The sequence below is a fragment of the Maylandia zebra genome, linkage group LG23, assembly GCF_041146795.1.
Source record: "Maylandia zebra isolate NMK-2024a linkage group LG23, Mzebra_GT3a, whole genome shotgun sequence".
Taxonomy (NCBI): domain Eukaryota; kingdom Metazoa; phylum Chordata; class Actinopteri; order Cichliformes; family Cichlidae; genus Maylandia; species Maylandia zebra.
Window position 1 is genome coordinate 20514985 of NC_135188.1, and position 19454 is coordinate 20534438.

Here is a 19454-nt window from a genome sequence, read left to right on the forward strand (position 1 = left end):
TTTCTAAAATAAATTTAATTTGTAGTTCTAAATAAATTCTAACTGCATTTAGGACGTTTTTTACTCACTTTATGTCTCTTCCACGATGTTATTTCTCTCTCCAACAACGTAGGTTACAATTACAGTAGCATGACCAATTATGCAAATTAGGCGATGACGTTATTTGGCGACTTCTAGCGACTTTTCGGACAGCCAATAGTGATTTTCCTTACTGACGAGTTGGCAACACTGGGTGGAACATTTCCACAGTAAGACCAGACAAGACCGCGTCTTGTTACGGACATTTAGGTTACAGGTAAGAGTGCACAGAGAAGCCACACAATTTTACACCAAAGAAGTCAAAAAATATATAAATATTAAACATCGTTAACCACAGTGACTACCAGCTGGTGGCGGTAAAGTACAGAAGTTCACCAGGTAAAGTTCACCAACAGCCGTTAAACGCTGTAGAAGAAGAAACAGCGTCACTACTGCTAACAATGGCAGCCGCTTTCACGGAGTTACGGATGGATCAATTGCCCACAGACCCGCTGCTGCACATTTTATCCTACTTGGACTTCAGGGACTTGATGCAGTACGTATCCCACACCTCCACGGTGTAGCCAGGAGAGGAAGAAGAAAACACGCCATTGATTTCTTCTTACACAAGCTGCAGGAGGAAACGCAGGCTAGAGGCTAACCGCTAATAACAACGACAGCAGCTCGTTAGGCGAGCCCCTTTATTTTAATTTTTGTTCTTGTAATTCTGAGTAAAGAGTTGTGACAAAAGGTGCTGTCAGTGTTTTACTGCAAGTATTCATGAAAATGTAACTTTAATGGCAGCTGTCACGTAGCGCAGAGCCAACACAGAGACTTTAAAACGCCCCATATACGAGATATGATCGCGTTTACAGTTAGCCGCATGCTAACTGCTGCTAACTATTTGTTTACGTCCCCTACTGCGCATGTCTGTTAGCCTCAACCCTTTTCATGTTAATCTACTGAAACTTATTATCAAAGTACTAAAAAGCGCATTAAATCCATGTAATAAAAGTACACAGGCATCCGATTCTTTCAGTGAAATCACACAAATATGTTCTGATTATTATAGCAGAAGGGTTATTACAGTTAAGGTACACTGGTTTCCTGCAGCAAAGGTACATAAATATGTCGTAAAACTTTTCTAGTTGATAAAAAAGTTAAATATGTTGTTCAGGTTTAAATAAAATTGTTGTTTTAAATAAACATAAATTTTAAATAAAGTTGAGTAGTTTTCAGGATGTGTCATTATATCTGTTTGCTCTCGTGTAAACCACGAGATGTGTTTGAGATAAAACTCCTCTCTCTGTGTTTGACTCCTCCCCCTCTCCCTCCTCCTCAGCTGCAGCTTTGTCAGCAGGCGCCTGAACGAGCTCTCTAAGCACAATCCTCTTTGGAAGTCTCAGTGCTGCAAACACTGGCTGCTGACAGAGTGAGTTCACCCCGACATGTTTTACACCTCGCCGCAGCCTCGCCGCACTCTGACTTTTCTCCTCTCTCTGTCTCTCTCTCTGTATGTATGCTCGCTTAGTGACGACCGACTGCAGAGCGGTGTGTCCTGGTTCTGCCTCTTCAAGCAGTACTACACTGATCTGGGCCGGTACATCCAGTATTACGCAGTGCTGAAGAGGGCGTGGGAGCAGCTCAAGAGCTTCCTGCAGCAGAGGTGTCCACGAATGATCGCATCACTCAAAGGTGTCACACAACAGTTCAACAGCTGGATGCACCACAGCTCGCACAGATATCACATAGTTCAAACTGGAAATAGCCAGGCTTTTTGTTTGAAAGGCAACACCAAAATTCTAGACTTTTAAAAACAGGTTTGAAAATTAAATAAAAATGTCGTTCTTCATTAACAAAAAGATTCTTTCCGAGTTTGGCTTTCTTTGTGCTCACTGCATCAACAAAGCCTGAAGTTCACTGCACGTCACCACAGTGGATTTTACACGAAACAATCAATATGTGATTTAAAATCCAGACTTTCAGGTTTGTTTCAAAGGGTTTAACTAAAGTACAGAATTAGCTGTTTAGGAATTACAGCTATTTTAAACACGCCCCCCTGTTTTCAGAGGCTTAAGTAAAGTCAACAGACAGTTGAGTAATAAACAATTTCATGGCTCGCTTCACTTGCTATTAGGGCTGCCACAAACGATTATTTTGATAGTCGACTAGTCACCGATTATTTTTGCGATTAGTCGACTAATCAGATCATGCATCCATTGGACGTAAAACCTACAGCTTATTGCACCAGCAGCATCTGCTCTTATATAACTATCATTAGCTTACAGCTTTAAGTGTTTAAGGTATGTGCTAACTAAAAATAAAGACAAGATGATAGTTTATTAAATTTTAATGAAATTTGCAGATTGTTTCGGTGAAGTTTAATAAACTCCTTGCTATCTAAAATATAACAGGACACCGGAGTATATTCTCGAGCATCTCACACTTCTGATAATCAGTTGTCTGCTTGACGTTTATTCAGCTGTGTAAAAACTATAACTTTAATCTCAGCCAAACGATTTACTCAGGAACAAATAAAACACCAAAAAAAAGCCTCTAATAGTCGACATAATCGTGATTAGTCGACTAATCATGGCAGCCCTACTCGTTATTTTATGACAGATGAAGCAGATGGCTTCAGGCTTGCCTTCACTGCTCTGCCATTTTTAGTGTAACGAGGAGAAATCTGCATGTTTCTGCCAAATTTTCTTTGTTCTTGAGCTAAAAGAATCAAGTTCTTTTGTTTCTGCTTCAGTAAAACAAAGTACTGCTGTAAAGTGTTTCTTGATGTTTGAAAGTTGTTGGGTTGCTCTCTGCTCATGTTTCTCAGTCATTCACACATCTCGTCACCTTCTTTCTATAAAACTTGATAATCAGTAATTGCATGTAAAGTCTGAGCTCTCCTGAAGATAAACTACAAGAAAACCTTTTTTGTTTATATCTGTCAGCCCATTAGCATCGCCTTTAAAGGTGATGTTTCCTGTTTCTGTCTTCAGAGGGCACCACCGAGGTGGAGCTGAATGACATCGAGACACAGATCGGCTGCAAGCTCCCAGACGACTACCGCTGTTCCTACCGCATCCACAACGGTCAGAAGCTGGTCATCCCAGGGTCAGTGTCAGCCTGAGAACACAGACTGTAGCCACGCCCCCTTCTACCTGTCTCACCTTCCTCTCCACCTGTCTCTCTGTCCTCAGGCTGATGGGCAGCATGTCTCTGTCCAACCACTACCGCTCCGAGGTGCTGCTGGATGTGGAGACGGCGGCTGGCGGCTTCCAGCAGAGGAAGGGGATGAGGCGCTGCCTGCCGCTCACCTTCTGCTTCCACACAGGCCTCAGTCAGTATATGGCGCTGGAGCCTGCTGAGGGGCGCCAGATGTTTGAGAGCTTCTACCCCTGCCCGGTCAGCACATTTACTGTCTGCTTATTCTTTCAAAGTAAATGCTCTGTAGCATTCAGTGGACATATTTGGAACTGTTTCTTCTTTCTGTGTTTCAGGATCAGACGGCTCAGGATCCTTCAGCCATCGACATGTTCATCACAGGTCAGCGCCAGTCTTTATCTGCAACTGTGTTAGAAATGTTATATTCAGAAAATGTTATTTAACATTTTAAAGTATGAATTGTGGTTTTAGGTCAGGAAGTTCTTCGACTTGCAGATGACTCCTGTTTTCATTTTCCTGTCACTGGTGACTTTTTAGGCAGACCATGTGTATAATTTCTGGTCTAAGCGCTCTTACTTTTCCTAAAATCAAAAAACACTTAGAGGTAAGAGTCCAGATTCTTTCAGCTTCAGTAGAATTGCTGTGATCAGGGTGTCGTTCTCCAAAGTTCGTGAAACGGAAGATTTACAAGAATTAGTGAATTGCAAGTTTGACATGGTAATCAAAGCTGACATCAATGCCATCTAGTGGCTCAATATTAAAACTACACCACATACTTAAATTATTAAAATCTTAATTAAACATCGCTTAGAACCAACTGTGTCTTCAAATCAAAATTCAGACTGATGCCTTAATTTTGCTTCAGCAGGAAATCTACATTTGTGTACATCAAATTATGATGTACACAAATGCTCTTTTTAACCCTACGCTGTAACCTTCTACACCTTTAGTCATTGTGGGCTGCGTCAACGCAACGTGTTGTCCCATTTCTTGGTGCACGTCAGGTTATGTGGAAGTTTATGACGTTGGGTTAAGAGGGGTTTTCAATTAAGCCGCACGAGACCAAACTGAAACATAATTTAGGTATAAACCCGTAAAACAGCCTCCAGTTTAATCTCATATTATTTTAAACCACAAACAGAACAGAAACAGGAAGCCTTTATGATCATTCTGAGCACTGCTGTTTCAAGTTTTAAGTTTTATTGTCATGTACAGATAAACAGTGTAGCCACATTTACCCATAACGAAATACTTTGGCTCGTGTTCGTCAGCTTTACATAAACATATAGAAGTATGCAGTTAAATTAAGAAGAAAATAACAGAAAATAGCAGTAATAATAACGATAAAGAGAAAACAAATACTAAATATTTAGAGAATTTAAGACAAGTTGTTATTTACAGTTTGTGAAAAACTTGTGCAATGAGTATTTAAGTGATATTTAAGTTTGAAGAGGAACTGTTAAAAGGCTTTTAGGATTAATGCTGAATCGGTTTTAGGAAGAAAAAATCATTTCATTTACTTTTTGTCTTTTTAAACCTCTATGTTGAAGTATCCTGTAAGCTTTCCAGTAGAACATTTCTGTATGTTCAGTCAGTTAACTGTATTTGACTGGGGTGTAATGTATTTGAGTGCAATTGTATTATCACATAGTTCTTCACAGGAGTTCAGATGAACATTGTTAAGTGTCTCACCGTGCACTCTCCTCTCAGTTTTAACAGCGACAGCTCGTCTCTCTGTTTGATCTGTTTGTTTTTGCTGCCCTGCTGTCGAACTCTAAAGCTGGATGTCACAAGATTTTCTGCAACTTGTCTTCTCGTTCAGTCTGATGTCATTAAACATTTCCAGGTCCAAAAGTCCGTCAAACAAAAAGGTCCAATTCTCTCAGGTGTTAAAATAAACTTTCTACCTGTAATCACAATTACGTGAAAAATTTTGAATTCTGCTTTGTAGAAGTGCAGAGAAAGGTCATGTTCAAATATTTCTTACATCCAGTCTTCATGGTCAACTCAGCGTGTAATGTTAATATATAGGTCGTGTAAAGATTTAAAATGTCATGTTTGACCTCTGACTCAGTATTTTTTTTTTAACAAATTAATACATCTTCTATATCCACATAAATAAAAAATAATCAATCAATATGTCAGGTGGGTTAAAACGGATTTAAACAGAGCAAATAACAAACCCTGAACCCTAACCCTGCTCTTGTTTTTACTGCAGTCCAAACTTCTTAAAGTAGGCGGACGTTTGTTCGATGCAGTTTTGTTTTTTTAAATAACCCATTTTTCTTTAGTTAAATTCGTTAACAAAAACTCTGCTTCGGGTCTTGGAGCCACACAGCAAACGGAAAACCAAAATTGCCCTGAAATTCACATCATTAAAGGAAACACGATGCCTGAGGTCTTAATTATACTCCGTTGCGGACACGGACAGCTGGAGATCCGGCGGCCAAGAAGTCATTCCTGTTATGCTTCTTTGAAGTCCGCTGCCTGGGGCGTGGCATAGTTGTAATGTAAATTCTCCACAGATGATACTGCGCGGTCGCAAAAGTCAGGCAGACGGACCTCCTCCCTCACTCACTGTCTGAAGATGGATGCAATGAGAAGGAAATGAAGGCAAAAGGTCAACCAACTTGACAGACTCACTGCAGGTTTCTTGGTGGTTTAAGGTTCTCGGGCTGATAGTTCAAGAGATCTATGAGCTGAACAAACTGTCAGACGGCAATTATAGACATTGAAAGTTTCAAGGTGGAAAAAAGAGCAGATAAAGATGCAGGTGAATTTGAGTGTTTCTGACTGCTTTCTTGGTGATGTCACCTACGCTCAGGGTGGAGCCCATAAAGAAAGAAACAACAGGTCTAGCAGTGAATCTGAGTAATCTCACAGAGTTAAGACAACATTTGAATTCCCTACATTCAGTTCAGCATCCAGTGTGCTGGAACACATCACAGCTGTCATCATGTGAGAGGCGGGTCTATCACTGGGCTTACTCGTCTTTGCCGTGGTTTAGCTAAACCCAGGTACTGTCCACGTATCCAGCTGTGAAATGTGATTTGATAGATTCAGGTTTGCAGGAACATTTGACTCAAGTCGTCCACTCTTCATTCATTTGTATAAAGTTGAGGTATAAGCTACTTTAGACCGAACCGAAAGTCCTAAACACGAGACCGTTTCAGCAGCTGCTTGATTTATTTCTCTCCTCCAGTTGGATAAATCACCCAGACAGATTATAAGTTTGTGTCAGTTTGTTCTCTGTGATTCTTTAACTTTGTGTGAAAGCTGCAGAAACCCTGAGCATGAAAACGTGGGAAACTGTGAGTGTTTGTGTGTGCAGGCTCATGTTTCTTGGAGTGGTTCACGACCTACGTGCACAACGTCGTCACGGGAGAGTATCCAATCATCAGAGACCAGATCTTCAGGTAACAACGAGTCGCGCACACGTTAATGAGTGTTTTGTGTGTTTGAGCCTCTGTGAAGCTCAAAGCTGATTTTGCTCTGCAGGTATGTGCACGACAAAAGCTGCGTGGCAACCACCGGCGACATCACCGTCTCCGTTTCTACCTCCTTCCTGCCAGAGCTTTCGTCCGTCCATCCTCCACACTTCTTCTTCACCTACCGCATCAGGTAACTTCCTCTCTGCTCGCCATGTCTCTCACCGCCTCTTTTCAGCGTTTTAATGACCCGGCATGTGTTTTCAGAATAGAAATGTCCAGCAGCGCCTCGCCTGAAGCTGCCTGTCAGCTCGACAGCCGCTACTGGAAAATCACCACCTCTGATGGCAACGTGGAGGAAGTCCAGGGTCCCGGCGTGGTCGGTACGCTGCCCGCATCACACCTGGGCTGCTCCACTGTGATTGGCTGAGACCAGCTGCTGAATGTGTGTGTTTGTGTGTGTATCTGTGCAGGGGAGTTCCCGGTCATGACGCCTGGAAAAGTACACGAGTACGCCAGCTGCACGACCTTCTCCACCTCGTCAGAGTACATGGAGGGTCACTACACCTTCCACAGACTTGGTAACTACCTCCACCTGTAACAGAAACGCCTCCCAGATGTTTTGCTGCTGTTCTCATATTTGTTTCTTTCATAGCCAGTAAAGAGGAAGTTTTCCACGTGGCCATACCTCGTTTTCACATGGTCTGCCCCCCCTTCAGAGAGCCTGTGGTCCGAACGGTAAGAGGTTCTGCAACGGTGTATTCATAAAGAACCGATAATCCAATAAAATGAACAAATAAATAAATCAAGTTACCAGAATTACTAGTTTCCTTACCTGGAGGGGGAAACAAGATTCCTAAATAACTTTGAATCTTGGAAACATTAATGAAGCCTCAATACTTGGCTGTTGTGATCGCTTCAGTTTCAGGTCCCAGAACAATTTTGATCTTCGGAGATCTGATAAAGTCCCCTGTACTCTGGAGGTTTGTTGCATCTTGCATCTCTCACTCTCTGCAGTCTGAGTTTAAAAATGTAAAAGCTGCAGGCTGAGCTGCTGGTGATGGAAAATCATTAGCTACACTGAGAGAGTCTGACTGTCCAGATTTTAGTTTGTTTGATTTTAGCTGCTGAGAGCAGCCCTGCTGCAGACAGCGGACATCAGGAGCTGACTTCAGGGCCAGTTTGAAGTGTTTCCGTCACACAGCTTCACCGGGGTTGGCTGGCTCGCCTTTTTTCAAAGAACTCAAGCCTAAAATTAATTTAAAGAGTTTACTAATTACACTGTTTACTACTTACAGTCGCTATCTTGCACAACTCACTGAGCTCAGCATACTGTTCACTGCTGAGGGGATGCCCTCTAGCGGCTTTTTAGTGAAACATGACTTCAGCGTAACATCTGTGTCAGTGTAAGTGACACTGTTAGGCTTTCTAAATATCTTGGTATGGTGTGATACCAGTATGGTGTCCAAGCGCACCATAAAGTACCTGCAGAGACCACCAAAATTAAACGCATAATGGCTGAAAAATGACCCAAAAATTCTCTGCAAACAGGTAAAAAACTGGTACAGACGTGCAGATCAGCCACCAACACCGTGTCTTGCTTCTGTATTGGAGGGTTAAAGTAGGCGTCGCCTCCTTTAATGATCTCATTGATCAGCTTCAGACTGTCCAACCTTCAGCACTTCCTGCTCACGCTCTCTGTTGTCTCTTCTGTTTTGTTTCGGACGACATCTGATCCAAGCAGCAGAAGGCGTTGGCTAGCTACACGCCTCGCTTCGACGACCACGACGACGACGGCGAGTACTGCGACGGAGACGGCGACGACTTCGACGACCTTAGGGGAATCAACATGGCTGCCTTGGAGGGAGCATGGTGTCCTCGACACATCTGACCTCTGACCTCCCAACATCATAACATGCTGATGTCAGTTAATTGGGTCGATGAACATTAAAAGCTTCCGTATGGCCTTTGACTCGCAGCAGGGGATTATGGGACTGGTTGTACCAGTGAACCCACCAAGCAGAGCCATACAGGGACCGAGTCGCACCAACTTCCAGCTGCCAGTGAAACAAAATCAAAATGTGAAAGTGCAGTTTTATAGAAATGGTCTTTTTCTGTTGGGTGTTTAAGCTTTTGTCAGGACACTGTTTGATAAGTGAGGATGAGACGGGCTGGACGCCACTGGCGTTGGCCTTTTAAAGGAGCACCGTGGTGATCTGTGGCTCCCAAACAAACACAGCAGGGAACAAACTGACGCCAGTGGCTTCAGGTTCCAGTTTAGAATGAGGAAAATGCCGATTTGTGTCGACTACAAGACTTAAATCTGGAGGTTTTTTGTGAAATGGAAAAAATGTGGGTCTGTTACTTTTGTCCATAAGATTTTAGTTCTCAGAGGGATAATGCTTCTCCTTCTTTAAATGAGAAAAGCCGTGGTTTTTTTTGGGGGGGGGGGGGGTTTCCACGGCAGGAACTTAAGCCTAACTACTGATAGATTTTGTTTTTTTATGGCTTCCTAGCCAAAATTTAATGAAAGAGATTCTTTTCCAAAAAATATGGAGACTTCACAGTATCTGCAGGTGAAAAGATGTTATGCTGCCGTCTTAAAGTGTAATCTGAGAGACGCTGCAAGCAAATTTCAGTATGTGTGTGGTCATTTAATCCTAGCATGCAGTCATTTGGTGTAGAAAACACCAACCAGCCCAATGTGGCCTCATCGAAAGGATTTTTTTCATCCAACAAATCCATTCAACACCTACAAAGGTAGACAAGGAAAATCTGAAAACCTGAAATCAAATATTCCGAATTTTTCCTGTGTTAGTAAACAGCAGGTATATCGTTGGATTAGCGATGAGCAACCACTCAAATGTCTCACATGTCTGAAGCCTAAACTTTTAGGAATTATTTAAGGCTTTCATATGAGACACTTTTTTAATTTGAGAGAGGCGATTCAACATTAGCCCTCCCCCTAGTGGATAAACTGAGCAGTGCAGCTGTTATGTGTGTTATTAAAAAGGAAAGATCTCCACAGCCAAAGGTTTTATTGCATATTTTTATGGTTTCTGCTCCTTAAATCTGGTGCTTATCCTTTGTCATGTGCCAGCAAATCACACCTTCAGCCAGTATTAAAACCCGAGAGAGACACAATAAAGAAAGTAAATTAATACAATAATAAATACTTGCAGCTATAGATTGATATGTTACCTTTAAGATGAGTTGTAGTCATACGGCTTTAAGTTGGTGCAGTGAAAAAGAAAATCTGGGTTTATTGTGCTTTTTCCCCCCAAAAAAAAAAATTATTTCAAAATAATGTGTACACGCAAGGGCAGGCAGAGTGTGATAAGAGAAGAGGACTTGGGTTTCTTTTATCTGGGGGTTAAAGTGTTGTATGCTTCACGCTGCTTTCTTAGACTTGAGTTGGTATCTTAAAGCAGGTCTCCTTCCTTTCTGTCCGGTGGAGGCGGGACAGTCAGCGGGTTTGTTTTTGTATGTTTGGATTAAATAAATCTCTTATACTGAGTCGCTTTACTTTTACACGCTCGCTTGAAGGTGATTTTCTCACACACTGTAAAAAGATTAACTCCAGAGCTTTAGTGAGACTTCACCAGCCTTTTAAAGATTGAGTTTATTTCAGATACCTGCCCTTTTCACAGCTTTTATAAAACAAATTGTTTCTGCTCCCTTAAAGTTGATTTTATTCTGATTGGCCAGTTCCTGGAAGCTCTTACACTTTTCCAGAGGAGCTTCACATGTACCACAGGCTGTCTTAGCCGCCAGTTTTTCCAATTGGCTGCACCTTACAAACAGGTTTGATCAGCAGGTAGGCGGGGTTTCTGTGTGCCTCACGTGATTTGCTCTCTGTGATGCCATCCAGATCCAAAAGTAGAAAAAAAAAAGTGTTTTTGCACATACACTGACCTCTGTCAGGTAGCTCCTCTCTTCTCTAGACATTTTAGGATGGCTGATAAAATCATTCTTGTACTATAGTGGTAAATGCTGCTGACTAATGTTGCATTTCCTTTGGCTACTTCACAATAAACGTCCACTTCGTTTGTCAGCTTAATACTATTAATGTAAAACTGAAGCAGCACTAAGTGCTCAGTAAGTTAATGCAGTCACTACAGACAACAGCATGACTTTGAACCTTGTCTATGTTAACGGTAAGCTTATTTCCCGTTTACACATCCCCATGGAAACCAAGAAAACACAAAGCAGCAGGCCACGAGCGGTTCCTAGACCTAAACAAATAGTTTTTAATGGTGATCCATACATGAGTATTAAAAAAAATCAATTGCAGTGTCAAGACCAGTGACGCGTAAGACTCTAATTTGGGTTTCCGATGTGAATGTGTCACATCATTACTAAACCTTTCAATTCTGACCTTTTAAAAGCTGAAAATATTAGTTTTGAGTTCAGTTGTGTCCAAAAGTTTTGGCAGTGATGAGTTTAAACACCTTTGCCGTCTTCCCAGTGTAGTTTGGCAGCTAAATGGACAAGTCAGATGAGAAATCGTGTTCAGAGACACAAACTGCTGTGAGATCACAGTGACCTCAAACATGCATTTAAATTAAAATCTTTAAGACCGCTGCATTAAACTGTGAATGAAACCGTGAATAATAAAGTTTAAACCAGCGGTTACATTCAGCTGAGCGTAATTAAACAAACTCAGTCTGTTAAAGAGTTGGATCCAGATGCTGATGATGTGAGCAGTCTCCACGAACGCCATCAAATTCATTTTCAAGCGGTGATTTGAAGCTCTTTTTACAGTCGAGCTTCAAACACCCGAATCTCCAAATTTAAGACACGAAGCTTCATTAAAGCAGACGAATCGTAAAAAAAAAAAAGAAGCTTATTCGGACTCGGTGAAACAGATATTTGTTCTCTGCAGGTTAAAAATGTTCAGCGGAGTATCGCGTGCTTCTGTAGCTCCTCCTCCTTTTCAGTCTTCGTCATCTTCGTCCTGATCGTCGTCTTCCTCCGCCGCCGCCACCATCCCCAGACTTCTGCGTTTCTTTTCCCCTCTTGTCTCCTTCCTGTCCTCTCCCTCCTCCTCCTCCTCGTTGTCCTCCTCCTCCACTGCCCCTCCATCACCGCCATCCCCCTCCTCCTCGCGGGCGTTGCAGCGGCTGCAGTGTCTCCCGAAGCCTCCCAGGAAGTGCGACCTGAAGCAGCAGAAGGGGCAGGCGTAGCGGCCGGGCCGGTGGGCGGAGCTGATGTGCCGCTGCAGCCGGCTCGGCAAGAAGAAGCTGCGCTTGCAGTCCTTGCAGCTGTACGGCCGCTTGACGTCGTGGCAACGCACCACGTGACTGATGGCGAAACCTGCGGCGACACAGATGACAATAAAAACAAATCTATAGTTTTTGATGTTGGATTATTTTTAGTTATCTGTTTGCTTGTTTGGTTTGAAAAACAATTAGATAAAGATTTTTATTTTTTTAGTTTTGCTTGCTTAAAAAAAAAACCCAAAAAAAAAACAACCAAAAAGATACAATTACCAGGTATAAGCTGATTAAAATTCTTTTGTTGTTGCTGTTGTTATAAAATATAATAATTCGCATAAAATAAGTCAAAAAAGTCATATCTAATCTTTTTTAAAGTCCAAAAGAATACTACAGAAGTCAGCTTAAAGAGTAATTAAAATGTAAAGATTGTGTTTACATTTTCTGGCGTTTTATGTCTGCTTTCCTTCATTTCTGGGATTTTAACTCACATTTACAAATTTAAAGCAACAGCCCGATGTGGTATCTGTGCCATGCATACAAGCTTTAAGACGTAAATGTCACATTAAAAGGTCATTTTTGTAGTTACGGTAGTCTCTTCTAAATATATTTTAAAATGTTACCACCAGGGGGCAGTGTATCACCACAAAGTTTTATTGTCCCAGTTTGGTGCAGTCCTCCAGGTAACAGTCTGTTAAACGGCTACAAAACACAGAACGCTAAGTAGTACAGAAGTGTTACATTACACATACATGTAATAACTGCTTTCTGCCCCCTGCTGGTCATTACAAAGAATAGCAGGTGCAGGGATTCGTACCTGGGACCTCGAGTTCATTATCTTTTATCTGCATCAGTTTGATTTGAGCTGCGTGCGTGGGCGGGTACCTTTGAGTTTGGTCTTCCAGCCGCACATCAGGCACACAAAGCGGTTGGAGATGAAGCGCACCACTTTGGCCGTGGCCTCCATCTCCTCCTTCAGCAGCTCACCGCTCAGCCCGGCCACCGCTGCCTCCTCCTCTTCCACCCCCCCGCCACTCTGCATCTGGTTGGCTGTGGCAAGGTCACGTCTGATGGCCTGGTTGGCGTACGCTTTGGGAATGTTGTGCTTGCGCACCACGTGGCTGACACCCACAGCTTTCAGCTTGTTCTTCCAACCACAGATTAGGCAGCGGTACCTGGCGCCATCAAACAGTAGCACGCTTTTGTCATCATACTCGCATTTAACCGACTCCACCCCCTCTCCTTCCTCCTCTTCTTCACCCTCACTGCTCCTCTTTCTTTTCAGGACGTCCCTGCATCCTTCCTCCTCTTCCTCAGTCTTGATGCTCTTTATTTTAGATTCATCTTTCCCTCCTTCTCCTTCCTCCTCATTGCTCTTCTTTCTTTTGGCGTCACCTTTCCCTTCTTCTTCTTCTTCTTCCTCTTCCTCAGTCTTAATAGTTTGCTTTCTTTTGGTGGCATCTTTCATTTCTTCGTCCTCCTCGTCACCCTTCTCGCTCCCGTTGTCGCCTCCCTTGTCCCTTTCATCCATGCAGTGTTTGGTGATGATGTGCTTGTAGAGCTTGGTGAAGTCTCTGCTGGTGTAGAAGCAGTAGGAGCAGTGGAAGAGCCGGGCGCCGCTCTGGTACATCAGGATGTTCCCGAGGCGTCCCATCACCACACCGTCAAGGCAGGAGGGGTGGGATGCCGCAATGTGGGAGAGCTGATGGGCGTGGCTCTTGGAGAAATGGCCACAGTGGGGGCACTGGAGGTGAGCCGCGACACCCCCGCCTACTTCACCACGAGTCTGTATGATAACCGACATCCCTGCAAAGATAGTACAGAGCAGGTCAGGACCAGGTGAGCTCAGAAAACTGCCACTAAGATCAAGATAAAAAATTCTTAAAGCTAAATGTAGAGTGCGTTCTGGTGGACAAACTATGCAACACCAACAGTCATAACATGGTTGAACGGTGTTTCTCTTGTCTCTTCTATATTTTTGTTTTCATTTCTTTATTGCTTGTTATAAATAGATTGGGAAATAGCAAAATATCTGTCGGGCTCGATTTATCCAATTTCGAAATATTTGCTCAAAAAGTATATTTTATGTCTGCTTCAACCAGGAATACAAAACTTCAAAAACAGCCAATGTTAGACCTTTACCGAAACCAAATTGTGCACGTTACATGTAAAAATATGTGCTGTGTGCTCTGCTGTCACACAAGCAGCAGAAATGTGTGGGTTTTTTACTATAGTCCGGTTTAAAAATAGCAGCTCTAAATATATATAAAAAATAAATAAACAGATTCCATTAAAATAATCTAACACTTCAGGAAATCACAACCAGGTACTTTGGACGTCTCTTTACTTCCATCCCTCCACAGCCTGTAAACTTATCTTCATCAAATACATTCAACCTTTAAACGGATTCTTTTAATATTTAATCTTTTTCCCCATTAACAGTGATACAATTTCAACACTTAAGCACATTTAGGAGTGAGATTTGTCTCCAGAGTAAGTCACCTTATCCTGGTTCATCCCGGTTTATCCTGGGACTGGGATAACGGTAACCCTGCTCCTGCACGCTGTTCACATCAATGGGATAGAAGAGCGCAGCTAACAGGCTTGCCTGCACTAAAAACTACATATTTTAACCAGTTTTTCCACCCACCTGACTCCACCGCCGGCTGTGTTAGTTTGTAACAAAGTTCCTGAACCTGAAATAACAATAAAACCACTCAGGAGAAACATTTGAACCGGATTAAATCTCCATCTTTTAGGCTAACCGCCGGCCTGCTCAGCAGATTCTCTGCTACCGCCCTTTTCCGTGTTTACCTCCAGCACAGCCAATCAACTCACTTCAGCCGTCCGCCACTGACCAATCACAAAATTCCCTTAACCAGGCTCTCGTCTAGCATTCAATTGTCGCGAGATCTCTGGGGTGTTTTATAATTGTCGGACATTCCTTCGTTTATAGAGGAAAAAAACATAAAATCTTCCGGCTCTGGTGAGACAAACTAGCCTACACTTTCAAGTGAACTAGATATAAATGAATAAAGATAATAGAAGAAACTGATACATAAAGTTTATTGAATATTATTTATAATCAGGCTGAAGCGTGTGCTCCTTAGTCTGTGATTAATAAGGCTGATCCTGTCTCCAGAAACCCACCACCTGCTGAGGAAGCAGAGCACTACATCTCTGTCATCCACTGCTTCGTCATCGCTCATAAAGGTATTCTTATTCTTTATTCTTCTTTACTCCCTTTCAGTTGTATTTTATTTTTCTTTGCTTGTTTTGTTTTGCTTGTTTTTTCTCTTCTCTTTTTTTAGGGGTGGGGGTGGGGAAACGTTACTGTTTACCCTCAACTTTCTCAAGATGTTTGTCCTAGATGAGCATCAATCTAGCTAAGTGTAAACAGCAGTAAATACTAATTATTGAATGTTGTTGTGCAGCACGCAGGACCGACAGCGCACAATGTGCTTGAAAGTAGCAGCTAAGAAAGGTGTAGTTTATGTCTATGAACAGTGAACACCTGTGTGCATCAGCGCACTTGTATTCAAAAGGTTTCTCCGTGTAACGGTCTGCTAGAGGGTGTAGAGAGCCATAGCCCCGTCTCCAAGGACATGAAGCAGGCATGGAGGAGATCCAGGCTCCAGACATCCAGAGGCCCCAGAGTGCAAGAGCCCAAGGTGGACCACCGGAGGGGCATCCGTGCCACCCTCCTGGGAAGAGCTGAGTAGAGCCCCAGACGAGGGGTCACCCAGTAGCCACGGAGCAGAAGCCAGAGGGGGCTGCAGTGGCTTGCCTGCCGGCTCTGCTGGCAGCCAGCTGTGCCAGAGTGAACCGAGCCGCAGGCCCAGAGGCCCGAGGGACCCCTTTGCCCCGGAAGAGGCCTGACCGAGCAACAGGTGCCAGGCCCCGCTAAGTAGCCACCAGGAGTGAGCTGGTACATACCTGAGCGCCCAGCTCCGGACACCAAGAACCACCAATGCACCGACCCTTGAGGTCATCAGTCACCGGCAGGGAGTGTGGTGAGGGGAGATAGCCCTCCACACTTTGGAGGGCCTTGGAGTTCCCAGAGAGGTGGAGTCTAAGACCCGACCTGACATATAGACACAGACAAACAGGCACACATTGACACAATCATACATTCCCACCCTCATGCACACATATACAAATACTCAGCACGCACCCAACGTAAGGATAGACATAAATGGACATACACACAATCACACTCCCCAAACATACTCTATACCCCGGGTCCAGGTATCCACGCCCCCAGAGGGGGAAACGGCATCTAGACCCAGGAGATGTTACCCCTTCCCCCGGGGTGGAGGCAAGCAGACCGCCCCAGGCTCCGCAGCAGCAGGGAGGCCCCGCATCCCAGGTCCCAATCGGATGGCCAACACCTTCTCCCAGCCCCCCCGCCCCGATGGCCAGCAGAGAACGGGGGTGTGTGAAGACCCCAAACCTCACTCATGTGTAGTGTTGCTGCATGTTGTTCTACAATGCATTTAAAACACGGGAGAGATTTAAAATTGAGAGGTGGGGTTGAAAGAATAATTATATGTTTTAAAATATAAGCAGCAATACATTGCAAATATATATATATATATAACACGTTAAACAATAAATTAAAACAAGGCAGATGACGCCAGACCGGGCTTTTATTTTGAAGTGAGTGGATCAAAGCTTTATCAAAGCAGAAATACTCATCTTAATGGGGAGGTTGAAGGTCACCTGTTGAGTGAGTGAGAGGGAGGAGTAATGGGAGAGTAATTTCAGGTTGAGTGAGGATTGGTTTGAGAGGAGGGAGAGAGGAGGAGAGAAGGCTTTTATTGTGGTAGAACGAGGGAGGGTAGACAGAGGGAGAGAGGGAGGTATCTGAGTTTGAACTTGTGTTTTCCTTTAGTCTTTGTCATCTCAGATTCACAAACGCAGACACACACATACACACAAATATACTGGGTGTCATATTGAGGGACGCTGGGCGAGTGAGGACAACATGCTCTGCTTAAAAGGTAAGAGAGAGAGAGAAAGAGAGAGAGAGAGAGAGAGAGGGCATGAAGTTATGAAATGTGGGTCATTTTTTTCTGTATCTGTCAACATTAACACACACACACACCGTTATCTTCATAACCTTTTTGCAGTGTGAGTGAGAAAGAGAGAATGTGTGTGTGTGTGTGTGTGTGTGTGTGTGTGTGTGTGTGTGTGTGTGTGTGTGTGTGTGTGTGTGTGTGTGTGTTGGAGCACTGAAGAAGGTTGAGCATGCTTTATTTTGAGCACAGAGAGAGAGAGAGAGAGAGAGAGAGATTAATGGAGGGAGTGAAGAGTTGACTAGATGCACTGTTTTCATGATTACAGCTGCAGGAGTCCTTTGTGCAACTGTTACTATGGTTACTGCTCCTAATAGCACCGCTAGTATTTCAACTACTACAAGTACTTCTGATACTGCAAGTACTGATGATGCTGGTTCATCCAAGTTTTGGGTCAGAGACGTGTGCAGTCTTGAGTCTGGCACGTGTGTGTGTGTGTGTAAGTCTTTAATGACTGTCGGCCTGTCGGGGCAGGCTGAAGCATCGCATTGAGCCTCCATAACACAGCTGTCCTTCTCCTGCAGCTTCAGACGTGGCTGTGGAGCTTTCCTTAATGAAATCCTGCAAGCTGCACTTCCTCAAGCAAACAAAAACAAAAAGAGCACACATAAAATTTGCTAGAATGTTTATCGACTCATGATGTTTCAGTTTTAGCTACAAAACAAATTAGCAGTTAATGTTTAAATGTTTCACCCATGATCTTATTGTCCCTCTTTTTAAGATTGTTTGCTTTCATCTGTGGCCTCATTCTGTATCATTATAAGCTACATTTGCATATTAGAGCTCAATTTCGTTTGTATTTGTACTCATGATGCATCTTGAAGCAAGTCTTGCAGTATTTAGTATTCGTATTAGATCGTATTTACATGTTTTGCAAGCTCAATATATTAATCATACCTGTGTGAAGTGGTTAAAAAATAGTAAGAGTTAGAAGCACAAAATATAACAACTGAATGCGCCAGGACAAGATCGCATCAGTTATTTTTGTCCCATCATCCGTCAGAGTAAACACTTTCACCCTCGGGAGAAATTCCCCTGTCAAGTACCTGACATTCACTTCAAAAACACAACTGAGCTGCCAGGACACAGACGATGGATGACGTAGGAAAAAAGCTAGGGGAGAGGAACTGAAGATTGATGGGACCCTTCTCACTTTCTCTTCTTCTCTTTTTTTTGTTGGCCAGGTGAATCCCTGAGTCAATCAAGCGTTTGATCAGGGAGACCTCCAGGCAGAAAACGAATGAATATTATCATTGCTTTTATATGAAGCACGGATACCTTTAAAAATTGGTTAAAAACTCTTGTTTTTGTTTTAGAACTGATTTCATAATTAAACAATAAACATTTTTAACTTTCTTTCTGTCTGTGGTCCTCACCTCCCTGTGACTCATACACCTCAAAGGAACACCTCACAGTTTTACCAACAAAATACCATCAGCCTCCCAAACTGACTGAAAACAGAGACATTCATTATTCTGCTTTTCTTTGTGAATATTTCTTCATTATGTTTATGTTTTGTTTTGTCACTTTGGACACTTCTCCACCTCCACCAGCTGGAACCTGGGATGGATCCAACCTCTGAATGTACCAGCACAAATCAAGGCCTTTCAGACCAGGGGACATCTTCCAGTCTTCTCTTGTTCAAGTTCGGTGAATCCACATGAACCATAGCCTCAGTTTTCTATTCTTAGCTGACATCAGTGGCACTCGGTGTGGTCTTCTGCTGCTGTAACCAATCTGCTTAAATGTTTGATGCGCTTTGCATTCAGCGATGCTCTTCTGCATATGTAGTTGTGATAAGTGGTTTTGAGTTGCTGTTGCCTTCCTATCAGCTCAAAGCTGTCTCTCCAGTCTTCTGTGAACCGCTGCTCACAGGATATTTTCAACTTTTCAGACCATTCTCTGTAAATTCTAAAAACCATGGCATGTTCAAAGGCGCTTAGATCACCTTTCATCACCAATGTGGTGCTCGGCTTAAAATTCAGCAGGTCGTCTTAAACATGCCTAAAGGCAATGAATTGCTGCCATGTGACTTGCTGAATAGATTTTTGTGTTAATAAACAGATGAACAGCAGCCAGTAGTGCATTTATGCTATGTGTGAATCTAAAATTCCAGTCAAGCACTGACTATCAGCGTTTGAATTTTCCCTTTATGGTAATATAAAGTTTGGTTTGTTTCTTTTCTTGGGTAATCTAAGATATTGTTCAAGTGGTTTTAACACAGGTCCTTCTTCAGGACTTCCTGGTTGAAGGTTTGTGTGCACAAATGAGGCAGTGTGGTTTATGAGAACACTATAAACCACACTGGTTTGTGGTTCCCCTTAATGTGCTGCAACTGCTGACTGTCCCCTTTCTTCTTAACATTTTATTTAGCAGGATCCAGTTCTGGTAGTGGATACCTGACTGAGGCATTTATTTACTTTCAGTATGGAGGTAATGGAATACAGATCATGTTGCATGTAGCTGAGGGTCGTGTTGGAGGGTCAGCTACATGCAACAGCAAAACCAAGCCGAGGTGCAATAACACACAATGAAAAAGCAAGATGACAAAA

At 43.0% G+C, this 19454-nt stretch overlaps 2 protein-coding genes across 4 annotated transcripts; one reads left to right on the forward strand and one right to left on the reverse strand.

The window, feature by feature from the left end:
• Nucleotides 1–211: 211 nt before the first annotated feature.
• On the forward strand, nucleotides 212–10139 carry fbxo3 (F-box protein 3). Of its 2 annotated transcripts, none has more exons than XM_004565592.4 (13): nucleotides 212–295; nucleotides 377–574; nucleotides 1361–1450; nucleotides 1550–1713; nucleotides 3015–3129; nucleotides 3216–3420; nucleotides 3516–3561; nucleotides 6512–6596; nucleotides 6679–6801; nucleotides 6876–6991; nucleotides 7082–7189; nucleotides 7264–7346; nucleotides 8350–10139. In XM_004565592.4, exons 2-13 carry the CDS (start codon nucleotides 480–482, stop codon nucleotides 8497–8499), a joined length of 1380 nt encoding a protein of 459 aa, XP_004565649.3. In that variant the 5' UTR covers nucleotides 212–295; nucleotides 377–479; the 3' UTR covers nucleotides 8500–10139. The 2 variants fall into 2 exon arrangements, with proteins under 2 accessions (XP_004565649.3, XP_012778550.3); XM_012923096.4 differs by having other exon boundaries at nucleotides 214–295; nucleotides 8353–10139.
• Nucleotides 10140–10578: 439 nt separating this feature from the next.
• Nucleotides 10579–14643, reverse strand: LOC101481983 (uncharacterized). Of its 2 annotated transcripts, none has more exons than XM_004565594.4 (3): nucleotides 14475–14643; nucleotides 12710–13630; nucleotides 10579–11924 (listed from the first exon to the last, which is right to left on the reverse strand). In XM_004565594.4, the coding sequence occupies exons 2-3, from the start codon at nucleotides 13626–13628 to the stop codon at nucleotides 11545–11547; spliced, it is 1299 nt and encodes a 432-aa protein (XP_004565651.1). In that variant the 5' UTR covers nucleotides 13629–13630; nucleotides 14475–14643; the 3' UTR covers nucleotides 10579–11544. The 2 variants fall into 2 exon arrangements, with proteins under 2 accessions (XP_004565651.1, XP_004565652.1); XM_004565595.5 differs by lacking the exon at nucleotides 14475–14643 and adding an exon at nucleotides 14327–14468.
• Nucleotides 14644–19454: the final 4811 nt, after the last annotated feature.